Source organism: Ipomoea triloba, chromosome 9, assembly GCF_003576645.1.
Source record: "Ipomoea triloba cultivar NCNSP0323 chromosome 9, ASM357664v1".
NCBI classification, from domain to species: domain Eukaryota; kingdom Viridiplantae; phylum Streptophyta; class Magnoliopsida; order Solanales; family Convolvulaceae; genus Ipomoea; species Ipomoea triloba.
In genome coordinates, this window is record NC_044924.1 from 30,132,549 (window position 1) to 30,159,239 (window position 26,691).

A 26,691-nucleotide genomic window follows, 5' to 3' on the forward strand; every position below is an offset into this window, starting at 1 on the left:
AATGTCTGTAAAAAAGTTAAAAAATTTTAAGATGGATTGCACGATTTTTACTATTTATATTTGTAAGAAAAAAAATGTATAGAAATTCTTATTTTATAGAGTCTAAAAAATGAAAATAAACAAAAATGAAATAAATAAAATAGTTTAAAAAATGAAAATAAACAAAAATGAAATAAATAAAATAGTTTTAAAAATGAAAATAAACAAAAATGAAATAAATAAAATAGTTTTTCAAATGAAAATAAACAAAAATGAAATAAATAAAATAGTTTTTCTCAAAATGGTCCACAAAAATGAAATAAATAAAATAGTTTTTCTCAAAATGGTCCATTGACTATTTTCAAAATGGTCCCTCCACTATTTCTCAATGTTTATTAGGCTAACAATAGGTAAATGGACGAAAATGCCCTCCATTTTAACACTGATTTGACGGAATATGTAACGGAGGACCAAATTGGGTGAGTTTTTGAAAGTCGAGGGACCACATTAGGTGCAATTGAAAGTCAAAATGCAAAATTGAGAATGAGCAATAGTCGAGGGACCATTTTTGGGAAAAAACTCTTTATTTTTCAAATACGCATTTTAGATCTGGATCTGAGGATCTCTCCACATCGCCGCTCCATCGTCTTCAACCTCCAAAAACCATCGCCGCACCATCGTCTTCCCCACAGCCTTCTCTCACGCCCAGCCGCCGTCCTCCGCCTCACGCCCTCGCCTCACGCTCAGTCGCCGCTGCTCCTCTCCGCCAGACGCAGCTGCCGCACCTCCTCGCCGCCGGTCGCCCCGCTCCTCGCCGTTGCTCGCCGATACTCTCAGGTACGTACTTATGCCTGTACGGTACTCTCTCGTCTCCTCTCTGTCACTGTCTATCCTCTCAGAGATCAATAATTTGTTTCTTTTTTCTTAAGAAAAATAAAATAAATCCCACAGCAATAAAAGCTGCTTAATTTTTCATTTACACTATTTTCTCTATACATAGTTCCATTGTGAAATACCAATCAAGTTGATCCAATTGAAAGGGATTACAATTTCACTTGAGAACATGAGCATCCTTTTGCAGAGCCTTATATTAGCTTCGTGGCATTTTTATTCTACCAGAATTCGTTGTACTATATAAGTCAGCTTTGCTTAGGCCATTTGCTTTTTGACAGGAGGTAAGCTGTGTGATTACTGAAATTGGTTCTTCTTTCTTTACCGCTCTCACATTGGGATAGCTTGTACTTGTATGACTAAGCTGATAGAAAAAGGATTACATTGAGACTAGTTTAATAGATGTTGGAAAAGGATGAATATATTGAAGGAAAATATGACTGATGATAGTTGCTATCTTCACAATGCCATATTTTGGTGGAAGTGAAGTCAAATATTTAACTGCTGAACTCCATATACCAAAAGAAATGAATACATTCATTATTTAGTACAATTCTGAGTATTAGAGATTCAGAGTGCCTATTTTGCTAGATTGACAGGCTGTTGTCTACATTTCATCAATGGGAGTGCATTCCTAATAGTGGAGAGCATCAACAACTTGTGAAGGAGCTTCTTTCTGCGTGTGAGAGCATTTCATGGCAGGTATGGGGCTCACAGGGTCATCAAATGTAGTTTAGTTAGTCTTCAATAGGCAATTACTATATGTCACTTGATTACTTGGAGGCATCTTTAAAAACTTAAGCTCCATATATGATATCACGTTTATTAACTGGACTTGCACTAATTTTTGCACCTTTAGATGTTAAGTTCTAGTCTGTCAATACTGAAAAATGTTTTTGCAATAGGAAGGTGGATGAATTGGACAAGACAATTTCTATTGCCTCAAAAGATCCTTCTTGGTATGGTATAAATGAAGTTGAGCTTGAAAAGCGGAGAAGGTGGATGAGCCCAAAGTGGAGCCCAAAGTTATATTCTCGGGTATTCTGGCTATATCTTTATTAACGCAGTTCAAGTGGAGCCCAAAGTTATACTTAACATTTTAGTTTCTCTTCTGCTTGTCATAATTTAAGGATCTGCTTTGTGCAGGCAGCAAGATGATGAGCTGGATGAATTTAGTGCTAGTGTAAAAAGAATTGCTTCTTTTGGGAGTGTGTTTACTCTTGGTCAGTTGAGCCAATGGTCAATGGCTTCTTTGAAGCTAAGTAATTATGGACTATTGCAACTCAACTTTTATTACAGCTGTAAAGTGGTGCAATATGCAAAGATATTAAGTCATTTTGCAGTCATTTCTATTATTGCAAGCTAAGCTTATAATTTAAGTTTAAAAACTTAGCTATCACAAGAAAGACCAGAAAAATGCCTCTGCTAAGTGCTAACACCACAAAATGCCTCATAATGAAAAGACTAAAAGCCAATGAGATACCTAAATAGAAAAGGGATAAAAGTAAAATTCCCTGATCAATTAGTTTGGATAAAATTGAAGATTGATCAAACAAGACTTTACTAGAATCATTATTTTTCTATAGTTTTTATGAGAATCATTATCCTGTTAAGTATAAACAATCTACACCTCTCACCATTATGATGACCATGTTGTTTCTTCTGTTTACTGCAGGTATAAACCAAGTGAAGAGACACTGCTACAGATTGATCGGTTCTATTTAAGCATAATTGCTGAATGTGATATGACTACAAATCGAAAACTGGCACCATTATCACGCCCATTAAGTCAACAAAGTGGTGCATCAGCAGCATCTACCACTGTATCTACTTTACCAGTGTCAAGTTTTGCCTCAGCTGGACTTGTGAAGTCCTTAAATTATGTTTGTTCCTGCAGCTGTCACATTTGTTGAGAAAATCCTTCAATTCCCAACTAAACCCTTCAAATGTTAAAGAATCTCCAAAGAATAAAGAAATTTCTACTGTATCTGCGTTTGATTCACCAATTCTCGAAGAAGTTGATACCCTGGAAGATCATGATTTCATGGCAGTAGATGTATTGCGCTGGTACAGAGACCAACAACTGTCATCAACTTTGCCTAATAGGTAGTTAATTTGTTTGGTGGTGCTACTGTTGTTAAAGTTTTGATTACTCACTTTGTTTGGCATTTCATGATTTTGGAAACCTAAACTTTCAGTGACCAAATTTTGAACCCCAAAGATGTTGGTGGCCATAATTTCCTAGAAGTAGGTGCTGCAGCTCTGCTTGTAGGGGACATGGAAGCCAAAATGAAGGGTGAGCCTTGGAGAATCTTTGGCAGTGCTGAAATGCCTTACCTAGATCAACTATTGCAACCATCTTTGCTGACTACTGTCACAGATTCTGCCTCTGCTCATGCACACTTAAGAGCAATAACAGCACTAAAGCGCTCTAAAGCAGGGCCTAATCAAATATGGTATATTCCTACTCAGTACCTCAAAGACTATTATATAAGTCTTTTATTCTTCTTAACTTGGCTTTATCATTGTTGTTGAAGTTGTCTAACTTTATTCTTTTGTTATGCAATAGTTTTACTTTAATTTTTTTGGTTCCACTCAAAATTGCTTTTGATACATTTTACAACACCTCAAAAGAATATTCAGATTGAAGTTTTGGGACCAGCTTAATGTCTTATTTCATCCTCTAACTTCTGCAAAATTAGTCTCAAACAAAAATCATGTGAAATCTAATTTTACCTATTCTTTTCTTATTCTAAATAAATAGGGAGGATTCTCCAGTGAGCACCTTCCGTCCTCGTGCTAAGCCACTCTTTCAGTATCGACACTACAGGTATCAAAAAGACTGAAACTTCTTATTTTTGAAGAGAACATAAAACCTCTCCTATTTCTTTATTATGTAGATCAAGAAAAAGCTGTTTGATAAAAAATAGTTTCAACGGAGAAATGCCTCTTTTGAGAGTGGAATGTACTTTCACAGTACCTTCTATTCCACCACCATGTACCACTATTTTTGTTCCATATGCCAATTTATTTCATGGTGCAAGATGTTTATTAACAGTTTAGGGGATTACTGTATACATGCTAGATATGTGAAGTTTTGAATTTCTCTTCACTCGTGTTTGCAATTGATTGTATATGTCATATACCATTGTATGGGGAATGTGTGAAGCAATTGAGTTCCCGTTCAAATATGAAAATTTTCTGGCTTGATTTGTCATTTTCGGCTTATCCTTCCCTCAATGTCTCTTACACTGAATGTTTGATCATTGCTAGTGAACAACAACCATTGCGACTAAATCCTGCAGAGGTGTGTGAAGTTATAGCTGCTGTTTGCTCAGAGACTCCTGCTCCAAATGCTCTTTTCATGACTACCTCATCTAAATTAAGTAACAACAGTGGGAAGCCATCAATAGATGTAGCTGCTAGTGTTCTTGTAAAACTAGCAATTGACATGTAAGTGCTGTTGATTTATTTATATTAGTATATTACATTTCTTGACTCAGGCTACTGTGATGGTTGGGAGAATATGAATTGATGCTTTGCATCACTCCTTGGAGTTCAAGGATGAAATATATTGTACAGGAATTGTATTACTATTATTATATCAAAGATTTTTATTTTTTTTAAATATATATGACTATCTGCGTCTGGAACTGAACGCAGATAGTCATTTTTAATATAAAAAATACCAGCTGGCAGTTTCGGACGCAGTTGGTGACTATCTGCGTCTCTGGCATATGCGTCGCAAATAGTCCATAACTCCAGACGCAAATACCCCTTTTTTGTACTAGTGAACTCCTAATTAAAGAGGTAAATAATAGAACAATTAATTAATCTACCCAAGGTGTCCACGCAGCAGACCGCTATTTACATACAAATGCTGTGATTTGTCAGGTGGATGTGGTTGTGTTTCCAGACCGAGGTGAGAGCTTCTATGCCTTTGTTATTTTATCTCCATCAAAAGACTTCATTGCTGCACGCCAAGAACCTCTTAGCTATCTTGACGATCCTCATACGATCGAAGCTTTGACTGTAATAGAAGCACTCTCTTAGATGTTGGACAAAAGTTGGAGGAGGATTCGAGTGGAATCTAATTGCTTAAATGTTGTTCTCTACTAATTAAACTCGCTAGCCTTGGATTACACATATGCTGGTTGTATTATTGAAGGTTGTCGTTCTTTAACCAGACACTTCACATGGTGTCTTTCTGTCATATTATATTATATATTAACGAATCAACTGGCTACAAAATGAGACGATGGAATCAATTCCATTGCAATTACGTTAACACATCGGTGACAAAAAATACGACGCCCTATATGTCTGTCGCGCTATGGCGATGGAATCAGCAACGAAAATAAATTTTGTTGCAATGTTTGGTGCAAATATAAATTCGACCTTTGAGGTTGGCAACGGAACTTGCGATGATCATTCTTTCTGTCACTAAAATATTTAATTTTGCAAGCAAAGTTTGTTTTTGCTACAGAATGAGACGATGAAATCAATTTCGTCGCTAATATGTTAACACATTGGCGACAGAAAATGTGACGCCCTACATGCCTGTTGCACAATTGTGATGGAATTAGCAATGGAAATTAATTCTATTGCGATGTTTTGGCGCAAAGGTTGATTTGACGTTTGAGGTTGGCAACAGAACTTGTGACAATCATTATTTCCGTCTCTAAAATGTTTAATTTTTAAGGAACCTTTTCTTTTTAGTTATAGAATGAGAATACGGAATCAATAACACATTGGCTATAGAAAATGCGACGCCCTATATGTTCGCCGCGCTATAGCGATGGAATCAACAACGAAAACTAATTTCGTTGCATTGTTTGGTGCAAAAGATATATTTGATGTTTAAGGTTGGCAACAGAACTTGCGACCATCATTCTTTCCATCGCGAGAATATTTAATTTCGTAAGTAAAGTTTATTTTCACTACATAATGCAACGATGGAATCAATCCCGTAGTCAATATGTTGACAGATTGGGGACAGAAACTGTGACGCCCTATATGTTTGTTGCGTATGTACTAATAAATATAATAACAGTTAGTAATATTATAACAAGAATAAAAATTATGTTGGTGTAATAATGTGAATTACGGAGTAATAACTTGTACGTCTTCATTTTATTATTTGTACAATGATAAGCCATTTCCAAAGTTACTATCTTTCACTTTTTACTTTTCCATTTATGTACAAACTTTTAGTAATGACATATTACATTAACTATTTATTATTCTTATCTTATTCATTGTAAATTATTTCCTAACATTTTAATAATAATAATAATAATAATAATAATAATAAAAACTACAACAACAACGATGATGAGCATTTTATTTTTATATAACATTATTATAACAATTAAATTAGTGTCCACAAAATTAAAGTTATGAATTCATATGCTATTCGATATTGAATTAAGAATATTTAATTTATTTTAATATGAGAATTATTAGGACATCATTATTATTATCTATTATAACTATCTACAATAATATTCATCTTTACTACGCATACTAGTTTTACTACAAGTTTAAAATAGTCATTTTGATTATATACAGAATAATCATTTTTATTTTATATTAATTATTTAATATTTTATGAATATTTAAATAGAAGTAGATTTTGATCATACACAAATGTAAGAAATAATTAAATAATTATTTTTCTAAATTATTTCGAAAGTATATTTCTTGTAATCATTAATTCAAAACTATATCATTTTGATAATTTAAACAAATAAATAAATAAATAGAAAAAAATATTTATTTATTGTAATTTTGAAAACTACTCCGTAACTCTTAAACAATTCAAAATTCAAATTCAAATTTCCCGGTACCCTAAATTCTAAATGCGGTGCCACTCTTCCAAATTCCCTACGACGCCTGCTGTGACTCCGACTCCACTGGTGCAACCGACACCGTTGGCTCCCGCCTTCCGCTGTGAGTCTGCGATGAATTGACAACAGCGGACAACGAAGCAAGCAGAAGCCAAGGCCGATGACGCCGACGCAGCCGCCTCCCGTCCTCCCCTGCGAATTGCCAATCTTAGGTATTTCTTTGATTCTTTGACTGAAATCTTTGGTATTAAATTATACAAACTTGAACTGTGTTGTTGTGGGCTAGCAGGTAATCGGCGACGAATAAGACATGTGTTATTATCGGATTTTCTTCTCTAAGATTTTTTTTGTTTCTGTTTATCAGTTTTGTAAGCCTTTGTAGAAACTTATTGCATTTATTCTAGTTTTTAATTGGAATCTTGAGCTATTATGGAGTACTCTATTATTGTTGCAGAAATTCAAGTTCAATACAGGCTTGTTCAAAAAAGGGGAAAAAATAGACAAAAAAAAAACAGGAAAAAACTTGAGCAGGATGTTGTGTATTGGCATTACAATAATGAACAAAATGCCAAATTAAGTAACAGTTAGTGGATTATTGCAGGTTTAGTCGATAATGATTTCTTTTGGACAATTATATGTATAATTCCTACATTCAATTAATGGACCTACAGCTCAAGTAGTATTTATTATTTTGAGATATTAAACTCACCAAAAAGGTGAGTAGCAGGAATTGGTTTGGTGTGATGTCTATAACTTGTGTGGCATTTTCATGACTCAGGTTTTGGTACTTCTCCCGCTAACCTCTGGTGAATAGTTCCTTAAAATGCACACCCTCCAGAACCAAAAGACTTTGATGGGAACATCGAAGGTGATGGACAAACCCCACAGCTGTGCCTACCTCACATTAATGAAGTTGAGGTTAATGGCATTACTATGAAGGTTAAATCTTGTGATACCTGCATGCTCTACAGACCTCCTTGTTCAATATGCAACAACTGTGTTGAAAGATTTGACCACCACGCCCTTGGGTTGGTAATGCTAAAATTTTCACCACTTACTCTTGATATGAAATCAGACTTTATGTTGTGTAGTTTGATTGTTTTATCTTTCGAATAGCTGGAATAGAACTGTCTTTTTTCCCAATGAATTTGCATCCTTAAAATCTGACAATTTTTTGTTGCAGAGGAACTACTGGTTCTTTTTCATGTTTGTGTTCTCTACGACTCTTCTTTGTATATATGTGTTTGGTTAATTGTTAGGTCTACAATAGAAGGGATGTTGAAGATACAACAATATGGAAGGCAATGATTAAAACCCCTGCTTCTATGGTTCTAATAGCTTACAGCCTTACACCTTCATTTCAGTACGGTTTGTTGGTGGTCTTACTGCCGTTTCATTTATACCTCATCAACACAAATTAGGTAAAGATCATTTCTTAAAACTTGAACTATTAATTTATTTTTTTTTTGGAAAACTTGAACTACTATTAATGGGCTAGAATTGTGAATAGATTAGTTTTCACCTTTCAAAACAAGTTGGGTCTTGAACATGAATGTGTTTTGAATTTTGTGCAGAGTACTTATGAAAACATTATATATGGATAATGATGGCGAGCAAACCCCTATAACGAAGGAGTGGTGCAAAATTTTTTAGAGATATTATCTACCTCCATCGAATGATTTCAGGGGATCCTGCATTACCAGCTAGACATACAGTGGGGTTTTTTTTAGTCCAAACATGAGCAAAGCTGTGTGAGCATAAATATAATATGTGCAGTCCAACTATCAGTTTAGGCTTTTAGTTGATATGGAGCACATGCTTTAATTTGGTATCAGAGCCACCCAAATGATCATGAGTTCGAATCTCCGCGCCACTCTAAAAAAGAGACTTCCACGTGTTACGCTCTCGGAAATATATAATATGTGCAACTGGCGATCCAGTTGGGGGAGAACAAGCGCAAGTTGGGAAATGTCACTTGATATTCTCGCAACCAAATCGGATGGGTGGGAGTAGCAGTGGTGGTTTGAATGCAACGAGGCTAATTGATGTTAAACTGTGTTTAGCAAATAGTACATCTTTTTTTCTTTTTCTTTTTTTTTTTTTTGAAAAATAACAAATAGTACTTACTAGTTAGTATGTCAAAAATGCTGGCTTGGTGTATGATCTCTGACCTTTGAACCTACAACTCAAGTACTACGTAGTATTTATTAAATTATACAAACTTAATATTATTGTATTATTGTTTAGACATGAATTTGGTATTAACTACAACATTAAGTTTTTTGAACTATAAATTAGTATTACTTTTGATTAAAATTATATTGTATTTTAGTTTTAATAGTATTATATTTTTGTTCATAAATATAATTACATATTTACATTTTAAATATTATCATTAGAGTTTTAACAAAATAACCAGTGACAAAATTTGTAACGAAATAACTGGCGACAAGATCGCGATGGCAATTATTTTTGTTGTTTTTTTACGATGGAATTTTGTGACGGAAGATGAAATTTGCAACTGAAAGGTTAGTGACGGAATCACGACAATAATTTGTTCTGTTGCTTTCTTACGATAGGATTTTGTTACGGAATACGAAATTTGCAACGGAACGGTTAGCTACAGAATTGTGACGACAATTATTTCCGTCGTTATATTTCATGACGATAATAGGTGACAGAATATGAGTTTCGCGATGGAATTTTTTTTACGTGATAGCGATGGAAGGAAACATATTCGTTGCCAAAACCGCGATGAACTCGCAACGGAACGAATACCGTTGCCAGCTTCGCGACGAAAAATTCTGTTGCCGTTTTTCGTTGCCACCGCTCGCGACGCATTATTACTGTCGCGAAATGAAATACGACAAGCCTTAACACTACGGAATATATTCCGTCGCGAAAATGTAAAATTCCATCGTAAAACGTGATTTGCAACAGAATTTTGCATTTTTGCGATAGAATTTTCCCGTCGCGAATCGTGAATTTTCTTGTAGTGACCCTCAACACAGATGGATCAAAAAAGACATCGACGAGGTTGGCGAGCGCAAGTGGCTTGATTCGCGATCATCTTGGCAATTGGTTGGTCGGCTTCATATCCAATATTTTCACTACATCAAGTTTTAATTTATAGCAGAACTCTGGGGCATTAGAGAAGGCCTCCTCATCGCCAAACAGCGTAACTTTGAGCGCATTATCGTGGAAACCGACTCGGAGGCGGTGAGTCAAGCCTTGAGAGAGAGCTAGGATATCATGACCAATGATAATACTTTAATCTCAGACTGCAAGTCCCTCATTGGGCAGTTTGTTAGCATCAAGCTTAAACACATGTTTCGCGAAGGTAATCAATGTGCAGATCTTCTAGCAAATTGGGGTCACGGCGCTCCTTGGGGTACAACCATTTTGGAAGACCCTCCGGATAGACTAAGAGATCTCCTGTTACGTGATGCTCAGAGTGTGGCTACTAGTCGACGTTATTAATGGTTGGGACTTCGGTCCCTTCCCCTTACCAAAAATAAAATAAAAAATTCTAACATCTCTGTGAATCGGTGTATATTTAGAGCACTTTTAGCTTAAGAAATATACCTTCATTTAGGTAATCTATATGGTGTCAAGAGAGATTCATAAATAATAGCAAGCTTGTATACATTCTTAGTGGTACTTACTACTTAGTTAAGGTGTAAACGAGTAGAGGAATTCTATCGTTGTGTAAAATCTTCATTCAACCTTGTACATAAACAACTTATCTTAATAGTAATCTTTGACATAGTACCACATAAAATGACATCAAAGAAAAAAAAGAATAGTAATTTTCTCTCACTTAATCGGCTGCTGAGTCATCGGATCGGGGTAGGTGTGAGAGGATTTCTTCTTCTGTTGGCAAAGAATTAAAAAAAAAAAAAAAAACGTATGCAGCAAACGTTTTGATAAATCTTTGGTGAACACTTTCAAAGGACAATAGAGGTCACCAACATAGGCACTATATTTAAATTTTGCACCAAATTTAAAAAAAAAAAAAAAAAAACCATAGCCATTTAAAAAAAAAATTTACTAGCTAACACTACTACAAAATTAAACATATAAATATAACTTTACACTACACCTTTCAAAAAATTAAAAACTCGTATGCTTAGGTGTCGCGGAAACCCTAGACTTTCACAGACACCTTAATTAATCCGTTAGTGTAGCGGATGTGCTTTTTTGAAGTATAGTTCTAAGTTATGTCTCTTGTATTGATACTAGACAAGTAGACAATATCAAGAAAATCACAATATATATGATAATGTACAATTAGTGATATTCTAAGCCGACCCAAACAATTTTCAATCGTTATATCGTGCACCACTGTGCACATAGCAATGTGCACCCTGATCCAAAACAACGTCGTTTCGATGTTAGTGGACGCGGACGAGAATGACTCCAAGAAATTCATTATATATAATATGCATAATCATTATCTAGAATACACAGAACGTTTGCCTAGAATCCACAGAATGTTTGCCCAGAATACACAGAATGTTTGTCCAAAATACACAAAATATTGACATAAAATACACAGAACTCATCCTCCTAACATTCGAATGCACAAACACATCACAACATGTGCTAATAACATGAATACACAGAATATTGACACAAAATACACAGAACTCATCCTCCTAAACATTCGAATGCACAAACACATCACAACATGTGTTACTAACATGAATACACAGAACGATTGCCTAGAATACACAGAACGATTGTATAGAATACACAGAACGATTACATAAAATACACAGAATATTAACATAAATACATAGACCGGCCAAAACGGGAAACGTGATTTCCTAAAAAAAGGGACGGTTAGTTTACAATGCTCAAAACGACGTCGTTTACGTACGTGGTGCAAGGTATAATTTTCCAACAATTTTAAAAATTAAAACTAATACAACTTTAACAAATAATAATAATAAAAAGAACAGCAATAAAAGAAGATAGAAGTAACATGTATTGAATCATTAGAGACTAAATTACACGAATGAGAATGGCTAAGCCTGACCCAACTATTGTGGAGTAGACCAATCTCAAATTGTCAACTCTATCTACCATTATTAATTTAGATATTACAAAAGATATCATATTCAAGACTTCTAATTGCTATGAAAGTCAATATAATTAAATTAAACACAATTAGAATTGAACTATCATCACCTTATTAATTAATTAAAAAAATTAATAGAAATTACATGTGCATTAACAGATACTAAATTTCCTGACCATTTAAAAAAATTGTCAGCTTACCACCTATGAATCGGGAAGTGTAAATTTGTGGGATGTGAGATAATTTTGCATAGTTTCCACAATTTTCACCATTTGTCTCTAAAGTTATCATCAATTTGGCAGCCAATTTATGTATATGAATTGTCTTAAGATTGGACAAATGTTCAATACCTAGAGGCACCTTTTGAAGCAATTTGCATTTACCCAAGAAAAACTCTTCAAGATGGCACAATGCACCTTCCTCCATTCTTATCCATTTCAGTGCCTCAAAGTCACTAATATAGAGACACTTGAGCTTTGAGAACTTTTCGGCATTGAAGCACAAGCCTTCCCCTTCATAAGACTTTACAAGATCAAGACGTGCAAGCATGGGTAGATCTTGGAGAAATGGTAGGGGATCTTCAGGAAGTCTACTCCATATTAAAAATAGATGGGTCAAACCTACAAGTGAGGATAACCATTGAGGTGCGCTCTCAAGACGACCCATCAATTTTAATTGATGAAGGCGAAGAGGAACATCAATTGTAATATCAAGGATCTCATCTTCTGAAGCCGACGAAAGATGTAAAGAACAAAGGTTTGTCAACCTTTTCAAAGACGAACATAATGCTTTGCCATCTTCTTGTTTCAGCGTAGTAACTCCTAGTCTTCTTAGTTGTGTTAGCTTTCCAATCTCAAACACTACTTTGCTATCCTTAGTATCACTTGCTTGTATATAACACAACTTTTGTAAAAACTGTAATTCTCCAATCTTAAATAGAGCATTACAGCTTTGTACTGTACCACCATTAATCCAAGGGTTAATCCTCCCACCCTTATATAAGTAACGGTACACGAGAAGATGCCGAAGTTTACAAAGTTTTGAGAGTTCATTTGGTAACTCAACCACACAAGTGTGTTTTAGATCAAGTGTCTCTAGGTTTTGAAGACGTCCTATAGATTTATGAACGCTTTTCAACTTTGTTTTCCTCAAACTCAAGTACTTCAATTGAAACAAGTTAAAAACTTGCTCTGGAATTTCCTCTAGTTGAGTACCTCTTAAATCCAAGACCTTTAGAGGATTATAACTGCCCGTCAACAACTTTGATAACAAAAATGACACCGTCGAACTTGAAAGGGATTCCATGATCAATAAAGAACGAAGATGCTTTTTTGGTGAAGTGCTCTTCATAATGTGGTCATCTAATCTATGAATTGCTAGATGTCGAAACTTGTTGAATGATTCTATGTTTCGTCCATTAGCAATGGTTGCGAACTTTTGCTCTATTGACTTTGAAAGAACAACTTCTCGTAAAATGTCATGTACTTGAAAGCCCTTAACCCTTCCACTCTTAGTTTCCCTTCCAATTTGGATTAAGTTTCGATGAAGTAATTCATCAAGATAGGCTTCAGCAACTTCTTCTTTTACTTGTTGGTTGTTCTCTCTAACAAATCCTTCTGCAATCCATAATCGAATCACTTGCTTTTTTTGGATGATGATATCCTCTGGGAAGACACACAAGTATAAGAAACAATACTTTAGATAATATGGTAAATCATAGTAACTGAGAGAAAGTATATTCTTCATGTTCTTCATCATGTCATTGCCTTCTACTAATTGGATGTTGAGACTTTGCTGGAATCTTTCCCATTCTTTAATGTCCTCATTCTTTGTGGCCAACACCCCCGCAATCACCACAATTGCTAGGGGTAAACCACAACACCTGTTTAAGATGTTTGTGGTTATATTAACCAAGTGTTGTGGACATGAATCACATAAGAATGTCTTTTTGCAAAACAAAGTCCAAGAATCTTCAGGAGACAAGTGCTTTAAAGAGTATAGAACACCGCGGGTATCATGACAAGCCTGGGCACCTATTTCACTATTCCGCGTAGTGATAACTACACGGCTACCAAAAGCCTCTTTAGAAAGAACACATTTGATTTCCATCCAAGCATTAATGCCCCATATGTCGTCGAAAACAATGATGTATCTTCGACCCGAAAGAATCTCCTTGACAAATTCTTTCAATCGAGTAGAACTCATGGTTTCAAAGTCCTGAGGGAGACCTTGCTTAGTTTGCCCCACAAATTGCTTAATTGCATCTTTCAACAACTCCTTAATCTCGAATGTTTCAGAAATCGTAACCCACACACGATACTGGAAGTGATTTATCACTTCCGCATCATCGTAGGCCTGTTTAACCAAAGTCGTCTTTCCCAATCCCCCAGTGCCCACTACAGAATGGACCTTCAACTCCTCATCATTAGCAAGTAAGAGATTAACAAGAAATTGCTTGGGATAGTGAATACCTACCAGATCCGACTCTTCTACCAAACGAGCATCCCCTCTACTATCATACATCCTTTTGTTGTGGGTGTGATGAACAGTGCCCGGAAAGGTTGTTGGCAAGCTTGGCTGATATTGCGAGTTCTCGTTGACTTTGGCCTTGATCCTTCGCAGTGCAAGAGCAAGCCTGCGCCGGGCTCTCAAGTTCTTGAGGGAAGTGTATGTGTTGTCGATCTTAGTGTAGAATCCTCCACAGCTCTGGCGACCTCCAAATCGGAACAGGAATTCGTCAAGAACATCTTCGGTATCATAAGCTAGCTCCCGAACTATCCTCACCCAGGCTTGAACTTGAGGATCAATTTCTTCCATCTCATCGGCGACTCTCAGGGCAGCCGTTAGGCGATCCAAAGCATTTCTGATGTCTTCTGCATCTTCTCTGAGCCCTCCCAGCAGTGAGTACTCATCACGGATCAAGGTTGAAAGTTGCCCCAATAGAAACATTACAGGAGCATGCGCCATTGCTACAGAAAGGAAGGAAGGAAGGAAGCTCAGATCAGTTTTTTTCTCTGAAGTCTGATCTCACCAGCGAAGAATGAATGGGTGGTAGCTAGCTACTTTACTTTTCAGTGAATTCTTACGAAGTCAATTCAGAATAGGCATGCCATTATTGAGGTGCGCTATTATTTAACAATTAATGGCACATGCAATAATCTCAAAGTAACAATCTTTTATACTTTAATTTTTAACTTTTCTTTTGTTTAGTTCTGTTTATTATTTATTTTAAATCTCCATTCATGTGAAAGAACAATTAATGGCCGGCCGACACATTGATCTCAAATTAAAGTAACATTCTTTTATACATTTTAAACTTTTCCTTGTAAATATCCAGCTGTGAACAATACATATATATATATATATATATATAGAGAGGGGGGTTCATGTACGCTATCATTCCCAGGTGCGGTTAAATTCGAGCTATTGATCTTGTCTAAATCAACAACCAGGATTAGCAGTGATTAAAAAAATGCGTTGTGACAATTTGTTGGTCATTTTGCATTTAGGTCAAATTTAAGGTACTTGATTTTCTTTCTTAAGGTGCGCAATTTTTGTGCTTAAGGTGAGTGCTTTTTGTACTGTGTGACTTAACTTGCGCAGGTGTTGAAAACTTATATAAGACAGAATTCCTAATCCTATATGAGACATACCCAACAGAAATCCTAAGAGAAATGCCTTTAAGTAATGAAGTATACATTATCAAATCACTATAAAATCGGTGTTGTTCTTTATCTTTCTCCTTTAAATTTATCTTTCTCCTAGATTTATGGGTGACAATCCACTTTTAGTCCTTTTTTTTTATTAGAACATCCTCATTTGGTCCTAGTATTATTGTGGCACAACCAATTTTAGTCCTTTAGCAACAAAAATCGTTGAAATATCGTTAAATACAAAGACATTTCAATCTTTTTTATACAAAGTATATTGAACTGGTATATTTTTTGTTTATTTTTTTCAAAACATTCATAATTTAAGACTGAAATATCCTTGTATTTAACGATATTTAAAGTGATTTATCGATAAAGGACCAAAAATTGTCATATCACAATAATACTAGGACTAAAAGTGGATGTTCTAATAAAAAATGACTAAAAGTGGATTGTCACATATAAATCTAGGACCAAAAATGGAATTAACTCTTTATAAATAGTTGTAATTTATTTACTACCATCACTTATGAGTTGCAAAAAATTGAGCAAAATGATGTAATCACTTTATTAGGGATAAATTGAAACACAAAGACATTCAGAAAAACTAGAGATTCCATTCCATTCCCACTTAATTCCCACATAATTCCGAAGGCAACTAAATTCCTTCGTTTGGTTGGAGAGAATTACAATTTCGCGGAATTGCAATTCCCTCATTTTCATGGAATTAGAATCTCATGCCCCCCTCGGGATTTTAATTCCGTGGATTTTAGGAATAAAAAAAATACTCCTGAGACAAAATCGCCCCTCTTTTTTAAGCTAAAATTGATGTCTGACCTTCTCTTTTAGTTAATACTGTGTATTATCTTCTACACCTGTCAACAAGAAAGCCAAGCAAGCAATAATTATTCTAGGTCAACCTTAATCAAGTATGTTTTCTCAAAACTTTAAATATTTTAATTTTTTTTTTGAAAACAGAATATTCTGTTTGATATGTGTATATAACGTATTTATCTAAATTTTGAAAAGCAAAATTTTCTGTTTGTGCGCCGATTTGTTCAAAATATATATGTTATATTTTTTGTGTACTTGTCATTTAATAATAATAATAATAATAATAATAATAATAATAATAATAATAATAATAATAATAACAATGGGCATTTTGGACTTTATACTACTTATTCCCTTTCAATTGCCCTCTGTATACTAAACATTGGAATTGAAATTCCTAGTAATTTTATTCTCTCCAACCAAATACTGGAATTTAAACTCCCACATTATTCTTTTCCATTGAATTGCAATTCATTTCCCACCTAATTCCTCCCCCCTAAGGGTGACAACATGAAAATACAGGGTGACAAAATAGTAATGAAGTTTAGCCACACTTAAATAACTGATTTGAAAGAGCATGATTAAATTGTACACGTTAACATGCTTGCTCGATCTCCTAGAGCTTTGTTCTTTTTCTTCTTATTTTTTGTTCATTTCTATTTTATTCTTTGAGATCACTCAACTCAAATTGAAATTTGTTTTTCATTTGATGTGCAGCTATGCCAAGATCAAAAAGGTTCATGGATATGAGTCGGCCAACGTCTCAATAACAATCTTCTTCATCAACACACGAGCAATTGTTGAATGATGCACCACTTTGAAGAAATTAAATCAAGAAGGTTGTATGTATGTGTGAATTGTGGAAATGCTGGTGTTGTGTGAGGATGGCCGAAGTTTGAGCCTTAATTGTTGTGTTGTGTTGTGTTTTATTGTAGGTAGGTACATTTTGAGCAAGATGAGTAGTGGCAATATGAATACTGGTTTCACGCGGTTGTGCAAGGGGATGGCGGTGGTACTTGTCGGTGGCTACATTGTTGTTCAGATTGTCCCCTCTACCCTCTCCTATATATCTATCTTGCACTTATCCCTACTAAGTATTTTTCTTCTCTTTCTTTCTTTCTTTCTTTCTTTCTTGCTTAATTATATTGACAAAACAATCTGTTTTGCATTCCATTCCATTCTGCTTTGCCTGATTTCTGTACTGTTCTATTTTAATTTTCTTCTAGGGATGGGGGGTGATGCCTGTGATGATGCATGTGTGGAGGTTTTATGATTGAAACTCAGGGTTTCATAAGTCAGTATTGTTAGAATAAATATATAATCATAATGCTTGTAATAATCTAACCTCATAGCGGAAGCTAACATAATCGTGCATCTCCAGTCATAGTTGAAATTTTTGTTGCATTGCTTGAAATTGAGGTTTGTCTACCACTTTTCTCCTGAGCAACTAGATGGTGTAGTCTATGAAGCTGTAACAAGAGCAGTGAGAGGACCATACTTAAATAGCCTACGTGCTATCATTATAGGCTAAGTAACGGAAATCGTTACTTCCTTTTCAAACCACAACATAATGACCATAAATGGTCTACTCGATGAAGGAAGCAAGCACCAAGCTTCACAATATATAGGTATTCCAAGAGCTTGTGAAGGATCATTTGTTATTGTTGTCGATGGAGTTTGTCAAATGTTGGTATTTACTATTTAGTATTTTTTTGATCACTTGTTGCTTTTGAAGGTTAAGATGAAAGGAATTGATGGATCACTTGGTGATGCTTTTGTCAAAAATACTTGTTTAATTAATATGTAGCCTACTATGCTCAAATATTATTGAATACTATTGAATGTTATTATTTATCAAATATTAGTTACAATTGATTTTCTTTCCAATTAAATGTGTACATATAGTTTATTTGTGATTGCAATACGCATTTGAATATAAAGACTTTTGAAGAAATATAGTTAAATGATAATTATAAAAATATAATAATATAATTATAAACATTTAGCAACACTTAATCTATATCTATACTATATATAAAAGTAATTTCACTTTCCCGCCCAAATTTTTGTAGTCAATTAATTAAATATTTTATTGGTCAAATAATTAATAAAACTTATTTGGTAAGAAAATGTAAAATGGAAATTAACTAATATTTATTAATTGGTAATATTGTTTCTATATTCACGTATTAACGTAATAACATAATACCGTGTAGAAAAAAACATTAATTAGGTAATAACATAATATCATAATTGGTAATATTATATATTATATTCTATAATATAATCGGTAATATTATTGTTTGCAAATTCTGCGAATAATAATTGATTAATTATATTCATAAATACTACTCTGTAATATTTAATATTGATGGTTTTATTGGGACCAGGTCTACCATAAACCGGGTATACTGGTACAGAATGAGGGGTAGTAAAATAGCAGCTTTGTTACCCGGGGTGCTAGGCTCAAAATAATGCGTACAAAACTCAAGATATTGGCCCAAAATTGCGGTCCAAAGAATACATAAATAATAAATACTATAGCCAAATATACACTAAAACGGCAGCTTTGAATATTTATATTATTTTTTATAAGCCAAAGACTTTGTGGTCAAGCAGCATCCGGTGTACACTCCCATGTGGAAGGGAGTGGGTTCGAGCCTCAGTGGAGGCATCTGTTGACTCTTTGTGCTTCAGTAGGTTGAGAAAGTAGCTATGGACAGATACTACATTGTAACCGAGTCAGTAGAACTCAAAAAAATATTATTTTTTATAATTTTATTTTTATTGGACATTTATTTTATTGTGTGACACTGTGATGTGCTGATGTGTGATACTTGAAAAAATATATTTAAAAATATAAGAAAATGGGTAGAAAATCATTATTTTATTTATTAGATTCAACTGTCATTACCGACCTTGTATTATTGCATCTGGATTCGTATCCGCTTTCAACGCCCCATTATTTGCATTCATTGCTTCACTACTACTTCCGTATACCTTCACTGTCTTCTCCCTCACTCTAAAATATCTTATCTACATACACGTATACATATAGAGAGAGAAAGAGAGAGAGAGCAATGGAGGGTTTGGTGAAGGGTTTGATTAATGTAGCCTTTGGCGACGGCGAAGACGATAGGAACGACGATCGTAGAAACGCCGAGACTCGCGATGAACGGTCCAGATCCACTTGGGCGGAGGTTAGAGCTGATCTCCCTGTTTCTGATTCCGATTTCCTCTCGTTTCACTCTGTTTTTCTTCCGTTGTTCGCTTATGGATGCTAATTTTGTGCAGGTGGTGTCGGGGGAACAGGATAACGACGAGTTTAGCAGTGATCGTAGGCAAGGATATCGAAGAGAGGTATTCGTCACATAATTCAGTCTTCATTTTGTGTCGCGCTTTGATCTCGCTAGTAAATGCAGTGTTCAGAGTATTTTTAAGCCCAACTGATGTTGAGATGTATGATCTGCTAATTGTTTCATGACTTGAAATCTACAAATTCGATAATCATCCATAGATCATAGATGTAGTTCACTTGTAATGTGTGTGTAGCATAATCTCAGATTGCTTGAAATAATTAGATTGTAAATGGTGAATTGCTTTGTAGTTGTTAGGATTAAGTTCTTACCACCCTTCCACCAATTGGCCCTTCAATCCCCCTGGCCACTGGACTTGGCCCAATATTGGCCTCTGCCCTGCTGGGACTCGAATCTATGACCTAGCTCTGATACTACTTGTTAGGATCAAGTGCTTTCCACTACACCAATATCTTTAGCTCGTAGCTAAGGCGCAACTTTATTTTCTTATAGACCGCTATCACATTTTTGAGAGGCGGTTGTTGGACTTGGCCTTTCATTTGCCTCCACCCAACAATCCCCCTAGTCACCAATTGCTAGACTTGGCCCGGTCAACAATTTTTGGATGCATTACATTCCTAGGGAATTATCAAATGCAGGATGATTACGGTCAGCACCGTGAAAGATATGAAGGCAGTAGTCAGGAGGGTTATGGCCAGCACAGTGAAAGATATGGATACAGTAGACAGGAGGATGATGGCCGAAGCCATTGGAATGAAAAGGTTTATCCTGTTCTGTAGTCATATTTATTGCGGTTATAATCAGTGATGGTTTAAAGATGTTTGAATGGAACCTGTGCAGGTTGAGCAAGAAAGTAGTGATGGCTGGGAAACTGTCCAAAAAAAACATCCAAAGCGACAGCAAAAGGTTTTTTATCATCTTCTTGTTTAAGTCACTTATATTAGACTCGAGTGCTTCCCATTCTGAATTACTTGATCAATCTATTTTAGCTACATAGATTTTTGGATTGAAAGATATACTGGAAAAAGTTTTATGTGCACATTACAAGAATATAAGCACATACACTGATACAAATACAAAAATAAGAATAAGGAACAAATCTTTACTTCTTAATTGTTAGTGGTTAGCTTCTGTTCAGGTGTTAGTATATGTTCTTGCTGCTACGAATAAATCTATGGTATATAATTCCATCTATGGTATATAATTCCATTTAATTCTAATTACTCATATTCTAATTCCATTTAATCTAAGTTTTAATATTCCTAAACAGGTGCATATGGATCACTGGGACAATTACAAGAAACCTGCTGATGAGCAAGACTACTCTAATGAGGTAGAATATGGTGTTGACCTGGAGCCCTCGAGAGAAGAGCTTGCTGACCTATCAAAAGCTTGTAACAAACTCTGGGAACTTGACTTAAACCGTTTGGTACCAGGAAGGGATTACGAGATTGATGTTGGGGAAGGCAAAAAGGTTCACCAAAAGCAGGATATGGCAGAAGGAAACTTGTTTTCCTGGCTGAGTGAGGATGTTCTGCAGAAGCCTACTTATTCTCGCTTCTGTGCTCTTTTAGATAATTACAATCCGCGTGAGGGATATAAAGAAAATGTAACAACTCAAGAACAGCAAGAGCAGTTGGCGTTCATAGAGGAGATCAGTAGAACTGCACCTATAAAATATCTCCATAAGTATCTGTCAGCAAAGCGTATGGTTTCTGAAAATTATCAGGAGTTCAAGAGAATGTTGAAAAGTCTCTGGTTTGACCTTTATGGCCGAGGTGGTACATCTGGTTCTTCTTCTGCTTTTGAACATGTTTTTGTTGGAGAAATCAAACAGCGTGGAGAGGAAGAAGTTTCAGGTTTCCATAATTGGCTTCAGGTAAAATTGTTCCATTATTAAGCTAACTAAAGCAACAATTTTCACCTTTTATGGTAATCCAACCTCTTCCTGGACAATTTCAATCTTGTTCATACAAAGTTAATAAGGCTCCACTTATGTTGTTCTTTGCAGTTCTATTTAGAGGAAGCAAAGGGCAATGTAGACTATCAAGGATACATCTTTCCTCGAAGGCGGGGAGAAATAGTATGTGATCTTGTTTCTTTCTTTCTGATCTGCAAGATTGTGATTTTGAAATCTTAGTAAATTTCCTAAAGCCTTTCCATGTCTCTTTAGATGACATTTCACCTCCTTATCTGAACTTCAAACTTCTTCAGTTTTAATTAAAGTAAAATTACAAGCCATAAGTTATGGTAATTTTCAGAAACCATACGCTTGAAGTTCAGATAAAGTGAAACCGACCGATGCTCACACCTAGCCATAACATAGCAATTCCATTTTATTAGATCCAAGAATTAGAATAAATTGGACAAACCAACAATTAGTAACTACATAATAAACCACACAAGTAATCAATATACTCTACCTAAGAGTTGGACTCTAGACATAATGCTCTAAATGCACCTAACCTTCTGATTCAGTAAAAGCATCCAATTATTATTTGGAAATTTATAGGTTCTTGCTTCATGAGTATGATGCTGTAGAGCAAGAGATGTTTTATAGCCAGTTTTATGTTTTTATACGTCTTTATCTAAATTATTCAGCTTCTTACATTTTTTTTTCTCTTCCCATCTCCAATTACAGCCTGACTCGGAGACTCAGTTGCTCACAATTCAGTTTGAATGGAACGGTGTACTGAAATCTGTATCAAGCACTTTGGTTGGAGTGAGCCCGGAGTTTGAGCTCGCCATCTATACTCTGTGTTTCTTTGCGGGAGGGCAGGAGAACCATGTTGAGCTTGGTCCATACTCTGTCAATATCAAGTGCTATCACCTGGGAGACAACATTGGATCTGCTTTCCCAGTGGCTGAATGTTGAATATAAGGTAATCATATTTTATACCGTGTGAAAACATACATAATTTACATCCAGATTTATCAAACATTTGTAAGAATATGTATTTCAAGGAGAGGTGTTGGTGCTGTATCTTTTCAGTAAACATTGTTGGAACTCATGGTTTATCACTAAACATAACAGTTTACATGACATGTAGTCTAGAGAAGTATTTTGGATCAGTATATCAATGGATTGTTGGTTTCAATTAAGTTCATGTTATTTAAGAATAGGTGTGTAATTACTGGATTGACAAATAATTTACCACAGGATGTTGACGTTGCAATATCCTGTGGATGGTAAGGGATTGCTTCTCCCAAAAAGGTTGAATCCCCACCCTAAGGGTCCCCCAATCCCGGCCCGACAGGACATTTGGGAGAATGTAAATCACGGTGACTCAATGGTTCAATAGACAAGATCAAATGCCCGTGCACACAAGGGATCTGTTCACTTTGATCCATTGAGCTAAGCCAAATATTGTCTATTGAACCATTGAGCTAAGCCCGTGCAGGTATGATCTGTTCCTATGATTTGTTGGGGGATTTCTCACAAGGATTGCTCCTATAATTTGTTGGGGGACTTGTCCAAATCCCTTATTCTCCCCAATCAAACCAATTGCAGGATTAAAGAGTGAGTCCTATTTGCTTTTCCCCCAAGTTTGTCATTTGCACCCTTAGATTAGAAAACTTTGCTCTATTCAAATTTGGTCTTGGCACAATGGAAAGGAGCACACGCTTGAAAACAATGACTAGAGAAAATGGTTGAATCATGTAAACAATCCAGTACTACTCTGGCTATGTCTTCCCTAATCTTCAAGACGCAACTAGTGTATCAACATGAATAAAATTTCCAGGTGTTTATAACTCCACCATTAGTCCATTCCAGAGCTTCCATTACACATGAAGCATGCCCTCAAGTCCAAAGCACTTAAAAACACGGTCACCAAATTACATTTTGAATCCAGAGCTTCCACAATGAAAATCCTCAAGTATCATAAATCATATGTTTTCAAGGAACATTATCCAGCAAGATACTTGAAAGTTGTCTTGAATCTTGATTGGGATTTAGACTTTTGCAACTAGACTACTTTGCTGTTTATGGAGAGAACCCTTTTGCGTTTGAACCTTGTGAATAGAGCAAAAGATGTTAGGTGAGCACCCCGAAACGGGGTCCAACAGCAACTCGATTCAAGATTAGCCAAAGCCCAATATGGTTCCGTGATATTGGGGATCATGGTACCAAACAAAGAGAAAAGGAATAAAAAGGATTAGGGTAAAAGTACCCTACTGAAAATGGTTACACAAATACAAAACATTTAAAGACACCTCCATGTATCAGAATCTCTCAGCAATAACAAGAACACCTTTCTGTAAGTCTCCACCTCAGCTGTCTTTGAAGTCTATAATTTGTTAAAATTATTTTGTTATTTCCAGTTTCATTCTAAAATTCTAATTATCTGTTTGAATTATATCCAACACTAATAGGCATACATATATAAACCCCCACAAATAAGTGTATCAACACCAAAAGTTTCAAAAGAATTACTCCCTAGTCCCTTAATATAGTAATTCCATCACCCCTCCCATTTTACATGTCTGGTCCCCATTTTACATGTCTGGTTCAATTAAAGAGACTTAACTGGAGTTATTTTTAATTCAATTTTTCATAATATTAAGTTTAATATATATATATATATATATATATATATATATATATATATATATATATATATATAAACACAAAAAACTACATTAAAATACTATTAAACACAAAAAATTAAATTTTAAAAATTATTAAAAAATACTAAAATAAATAAACAAATAAAAAGTTTGGTTTCACCAATAGATAGTAAACCAAAAACTAGGCATATAGCAACAAGCTATTAATCGTAAGCAAGGAAGACTAGTTTGAGAGAGAGAGAGAGCAGTTACCGAGGTCAGGAATGTGAAGGAGGTGAAGAATCGGAATCGGAATCGCAATTGTTGTGGCGAAGACTTTCGATGAGGCCTTCGAGCTCCTTTCGTTTGTGCGAGCTACCAGGGTTTGGGTTTAACCAAAATGCAACGTATGGAACTACGGAAGCAGTTGACACCGGTTTTTCACTTTTTTCGTTTGTGACCACCCAATGAATAAATACTGGGAGGGTAAAATAGTAAAATTAATTGTTTTTTTGAATACTACTAACTCAATTCCCCACTTAGGCTCAAACCCACCACCCACCACCTCCCGTATAAAGGGAAGGGTTTGATGCTACTAGACTACAAGGTCCTTGGTAAAATAGTAAAATTAATTGTTAAGTACTCAAATTTCTATAGTAGCTGTGCCATTGGAAAAATAGTTCATGACTCTCAAATTTTCACTCCCAGCTTTTACTCCCACTTGTTTTCAAATTTGATTGGAGGGAGAAAAAGAGAAATTGATAAACATCATGACCCTTACTAAATTAAGCAATCAAGTCATGCCATATCATAGGGAATAGAAAATGGGGTAGACTTTGAGATTCCATGTAGAATTACTTATGCCATTAGCTGGCGCTTGGATTAAAATGAGACTACTTGAACTTATGATCTTCTTTTTAGAATGATAATAGTGATGTTATCAAATCATAAGGTGCTTGACTTGAACTTGATTTAATTAGTATCAAGTTTGATTAACGGGTTGAGTATACACAATATTCATCATTTTTTGAAGCATTTAATATGTAGTTGATTTGATCACAATTTAAACATTTAAAATGAGTGTTTGATAAACAATTGATGTCAATTGTTCAAAGAATGCAATTTGGAATAACTTTTTAATATCAATTGATTGGATTTTAGACATTAGCTTGTTAATGAGTGATGAGGGCGGAGCCAGAAAAAATTTTCAGTGGGAGCGAATGAAAACAAGCCTACTGCTGTATAAAGAGGACCTCCGTTGCTAACAAGATTCGAGAACCTTCGCCCATTTCTTAGTGAAATCACGGACCAACCAACTAATCAATTGTTTATATATATTTGTTTTCTTATACTTATATCTAAAAATGTACTATATATACATATATACATACACGGGCTATATATGGGGTGAGGGTTGGGTGAACGGGGGCAGCTGTCCCCACTGTCCCCATACTGGCTCCGCCAGTGATGAGCGATACGATCACGACAAAAGTATAATGGAATTAAAATATCTTATTTAAGTAATTTTTTTGAATACTATTTAAGTAATTATTTAATCTTACTATACAAGTTAGAAAAAAAAAAACTAAATTAAATTAGTTTCAATATTTTATTATTGTTGTACATGTAAATACATTGAAGATCTTCTGTAGAGTATATTCCTACTTCCTAGATTACTAAATTGGCTAATGGCTATATATAACTTTTTTGTAAAAGTAAAAAGGGTGCCTTAGTGGATGCCAATAGTGATTCAAAATAAATTAGATATTCTTCCTTTTGGATTCCACCAAACATTTCCCATTCTTCTTTGCCCCTTTTTCCATTAAAAGATACTTTTAATAAAGACCAAGTCCAACCATTATTATAGGCTCACCATACGCGGGTTCGAGTTAGAGAAGTTTCATCTCAACACAAAGTGATCGGTTTATTTTTTTATAGAGTTAATTCCAGCAATGGTCCTCCGACTATGTTGACTTTTTAAAATTAGTCTCCGACTTTTAATTTGGACAATTTTGGTCCCTTGACTTTCAAATTATTTTCAATGTTGGTCCTTTCGTCAAATTTTGGTTAAATTGAAGTCAAATGAAGAGGTAAAATTGTCCATTCACTTGTATACTCGTATTTCTTCTGTCCTATACGCTATATATATGAATATAATATCAATCGAAGAGACATCGAATGAGATTATATGGCTTCGATTGAGACTTCGACTGAGATTATATTCATATATACAGCGTATAGGATATGAGAAATACGAGTAATAATACACTAAACATGTGAACGGACAATTTTAACCATTCATTTGACCTCAATTTAACTAAAATTTGACGAAAGGACCAACATTGGAAAGAATTTGAAAGTCAAGGGACCTAAATTGTCCAAATTAAAAGTCAGGGACTAATTTTAAAAAATCAAAAAAATCAACATAGTCGGAGGACCATCGTTGGAATTAACTCTTTTTTTATATTTAAGTAGTAGTACGTCTCACATTTTGATGAGAAAATGCTAAACTTGAGATGCTGCCCAACAACTTTAATCTC

The 26,691-nt window shown here is 35.0% G+C and overlaps 3 protein-coding genes and 1 long non-coding RNA gene across 9 annotated transcripts; 3 read left to right on the forward strand and 1 right to left on the reverse strand.

Moving 5' to 3' along the window:
- The first annotated feature begins 600 nt into the window (after window positions 1–600).
- On the forward strand, window positions 601–5,060 carry LOC116029436. 6 transcript variants are annotated; one of them, XM_031271445.1, is made up of 9 exons: window positions 601–816; window positions 1,099–1,154; window positions 1,462–1,572; window positions 1,776–1,908; window positions 2,017–2,976; window positions 3,069–3,326; window positions 3,635–3,700; window positions 4,144–4,323; window positions 4,765–5,060. In XM_031271445.1, exons 5-9 carry the CDS (start codon window positions 2,915–2,917, stop codon window positions 4,898–4,900), a joined length of 702 nt encoding a protein of 233 aa, XP_031127305.1. In that variant the 5' UTR covers window positions 601–816; window positions 1,099–1,154; window positions 1,462–1,572; window positions 1,776–1,908; window positions 2,017–2,914; the 3' UTR covers window positions 4,901–5,060. The 6 variants fall into 6 exon arrangements, with proteins under 6 accessions (XP_031127305.1, XP_031127303.1, XP_031127302.1 ...); XM_031271443.1 differs by lacking the exon at window positions 1,099–1,154 and having other exon boundaries at window positions 2,017–2,132; window positions 2,546–2,976; XM_031271442.1 differs by lacking the exon at window positions 1,099–1,154 and having other exon boundaries at window positions 2,017–2,093; window positions 2,546–2,976.
- Window positions 5,061–6,747: 1,687 nt separating this feature from the next.
- On the forward strand, window positions 6,748–8,631 carry LOC116029437. Its single transcript, XR_004100331.1, has 3 exons — window positions 6,748–6,931; window positions 7,498–8,140; window positions 8,294–8,631. It is a non-coding gene; the product is annotated as an uncharacterized LOC116029437 (long non-coding RNA).
- Window positions 8,632–11,914: 3,283 nt separating this feature from the next.
- Window positions 11,915–14,822, reverse strand: LOC116029435 (disease resistance protein RPM1-like). Its single transcript, XM_031271441.1, has one exon. The coding sequence runs from the start codon at window positions 14,767–14,769 to the stop codon at window positions 11,965–11,967; it is 2,805 nt and encodes a 934-aa protein (XP_031127301.1). The 5' UTR covers window positions 14,770–14,822; the 3' UTR covers window positions 11,915–11,964.
- Window positions 14,823–19,246: 4,424 nt separating this feature from the next.
- On the forward strand, window positions 19,247–22,705 carry LOC116030470 (poly(U)-specific endoribonuclease-B-like). Its single transcript, XM_031272724.1, has 7 exons — window positions 19,247–19,486; window positions 19,581–19,646; window positions 20,242–20,364; window positions 20,444–20,509; window positions 20,874–21,482; window positions 21,615–21,686; window positions 22,245–22,705. The coding sequence occupies exons 1-7, from the start codon at window positions 19,367–19,369 to the stop codon at window positions 22,476–22,478; spliced, it is 1,290 nt and encodes a 429-aa protein (XP_031128584.1). The 5' UTR covers window positions 19,247–19,366; the 3' UTR covers window positions 22,479–22,705.
- Window positions 22,706–26,691: the final 3,986 nt, after the last annotated feature.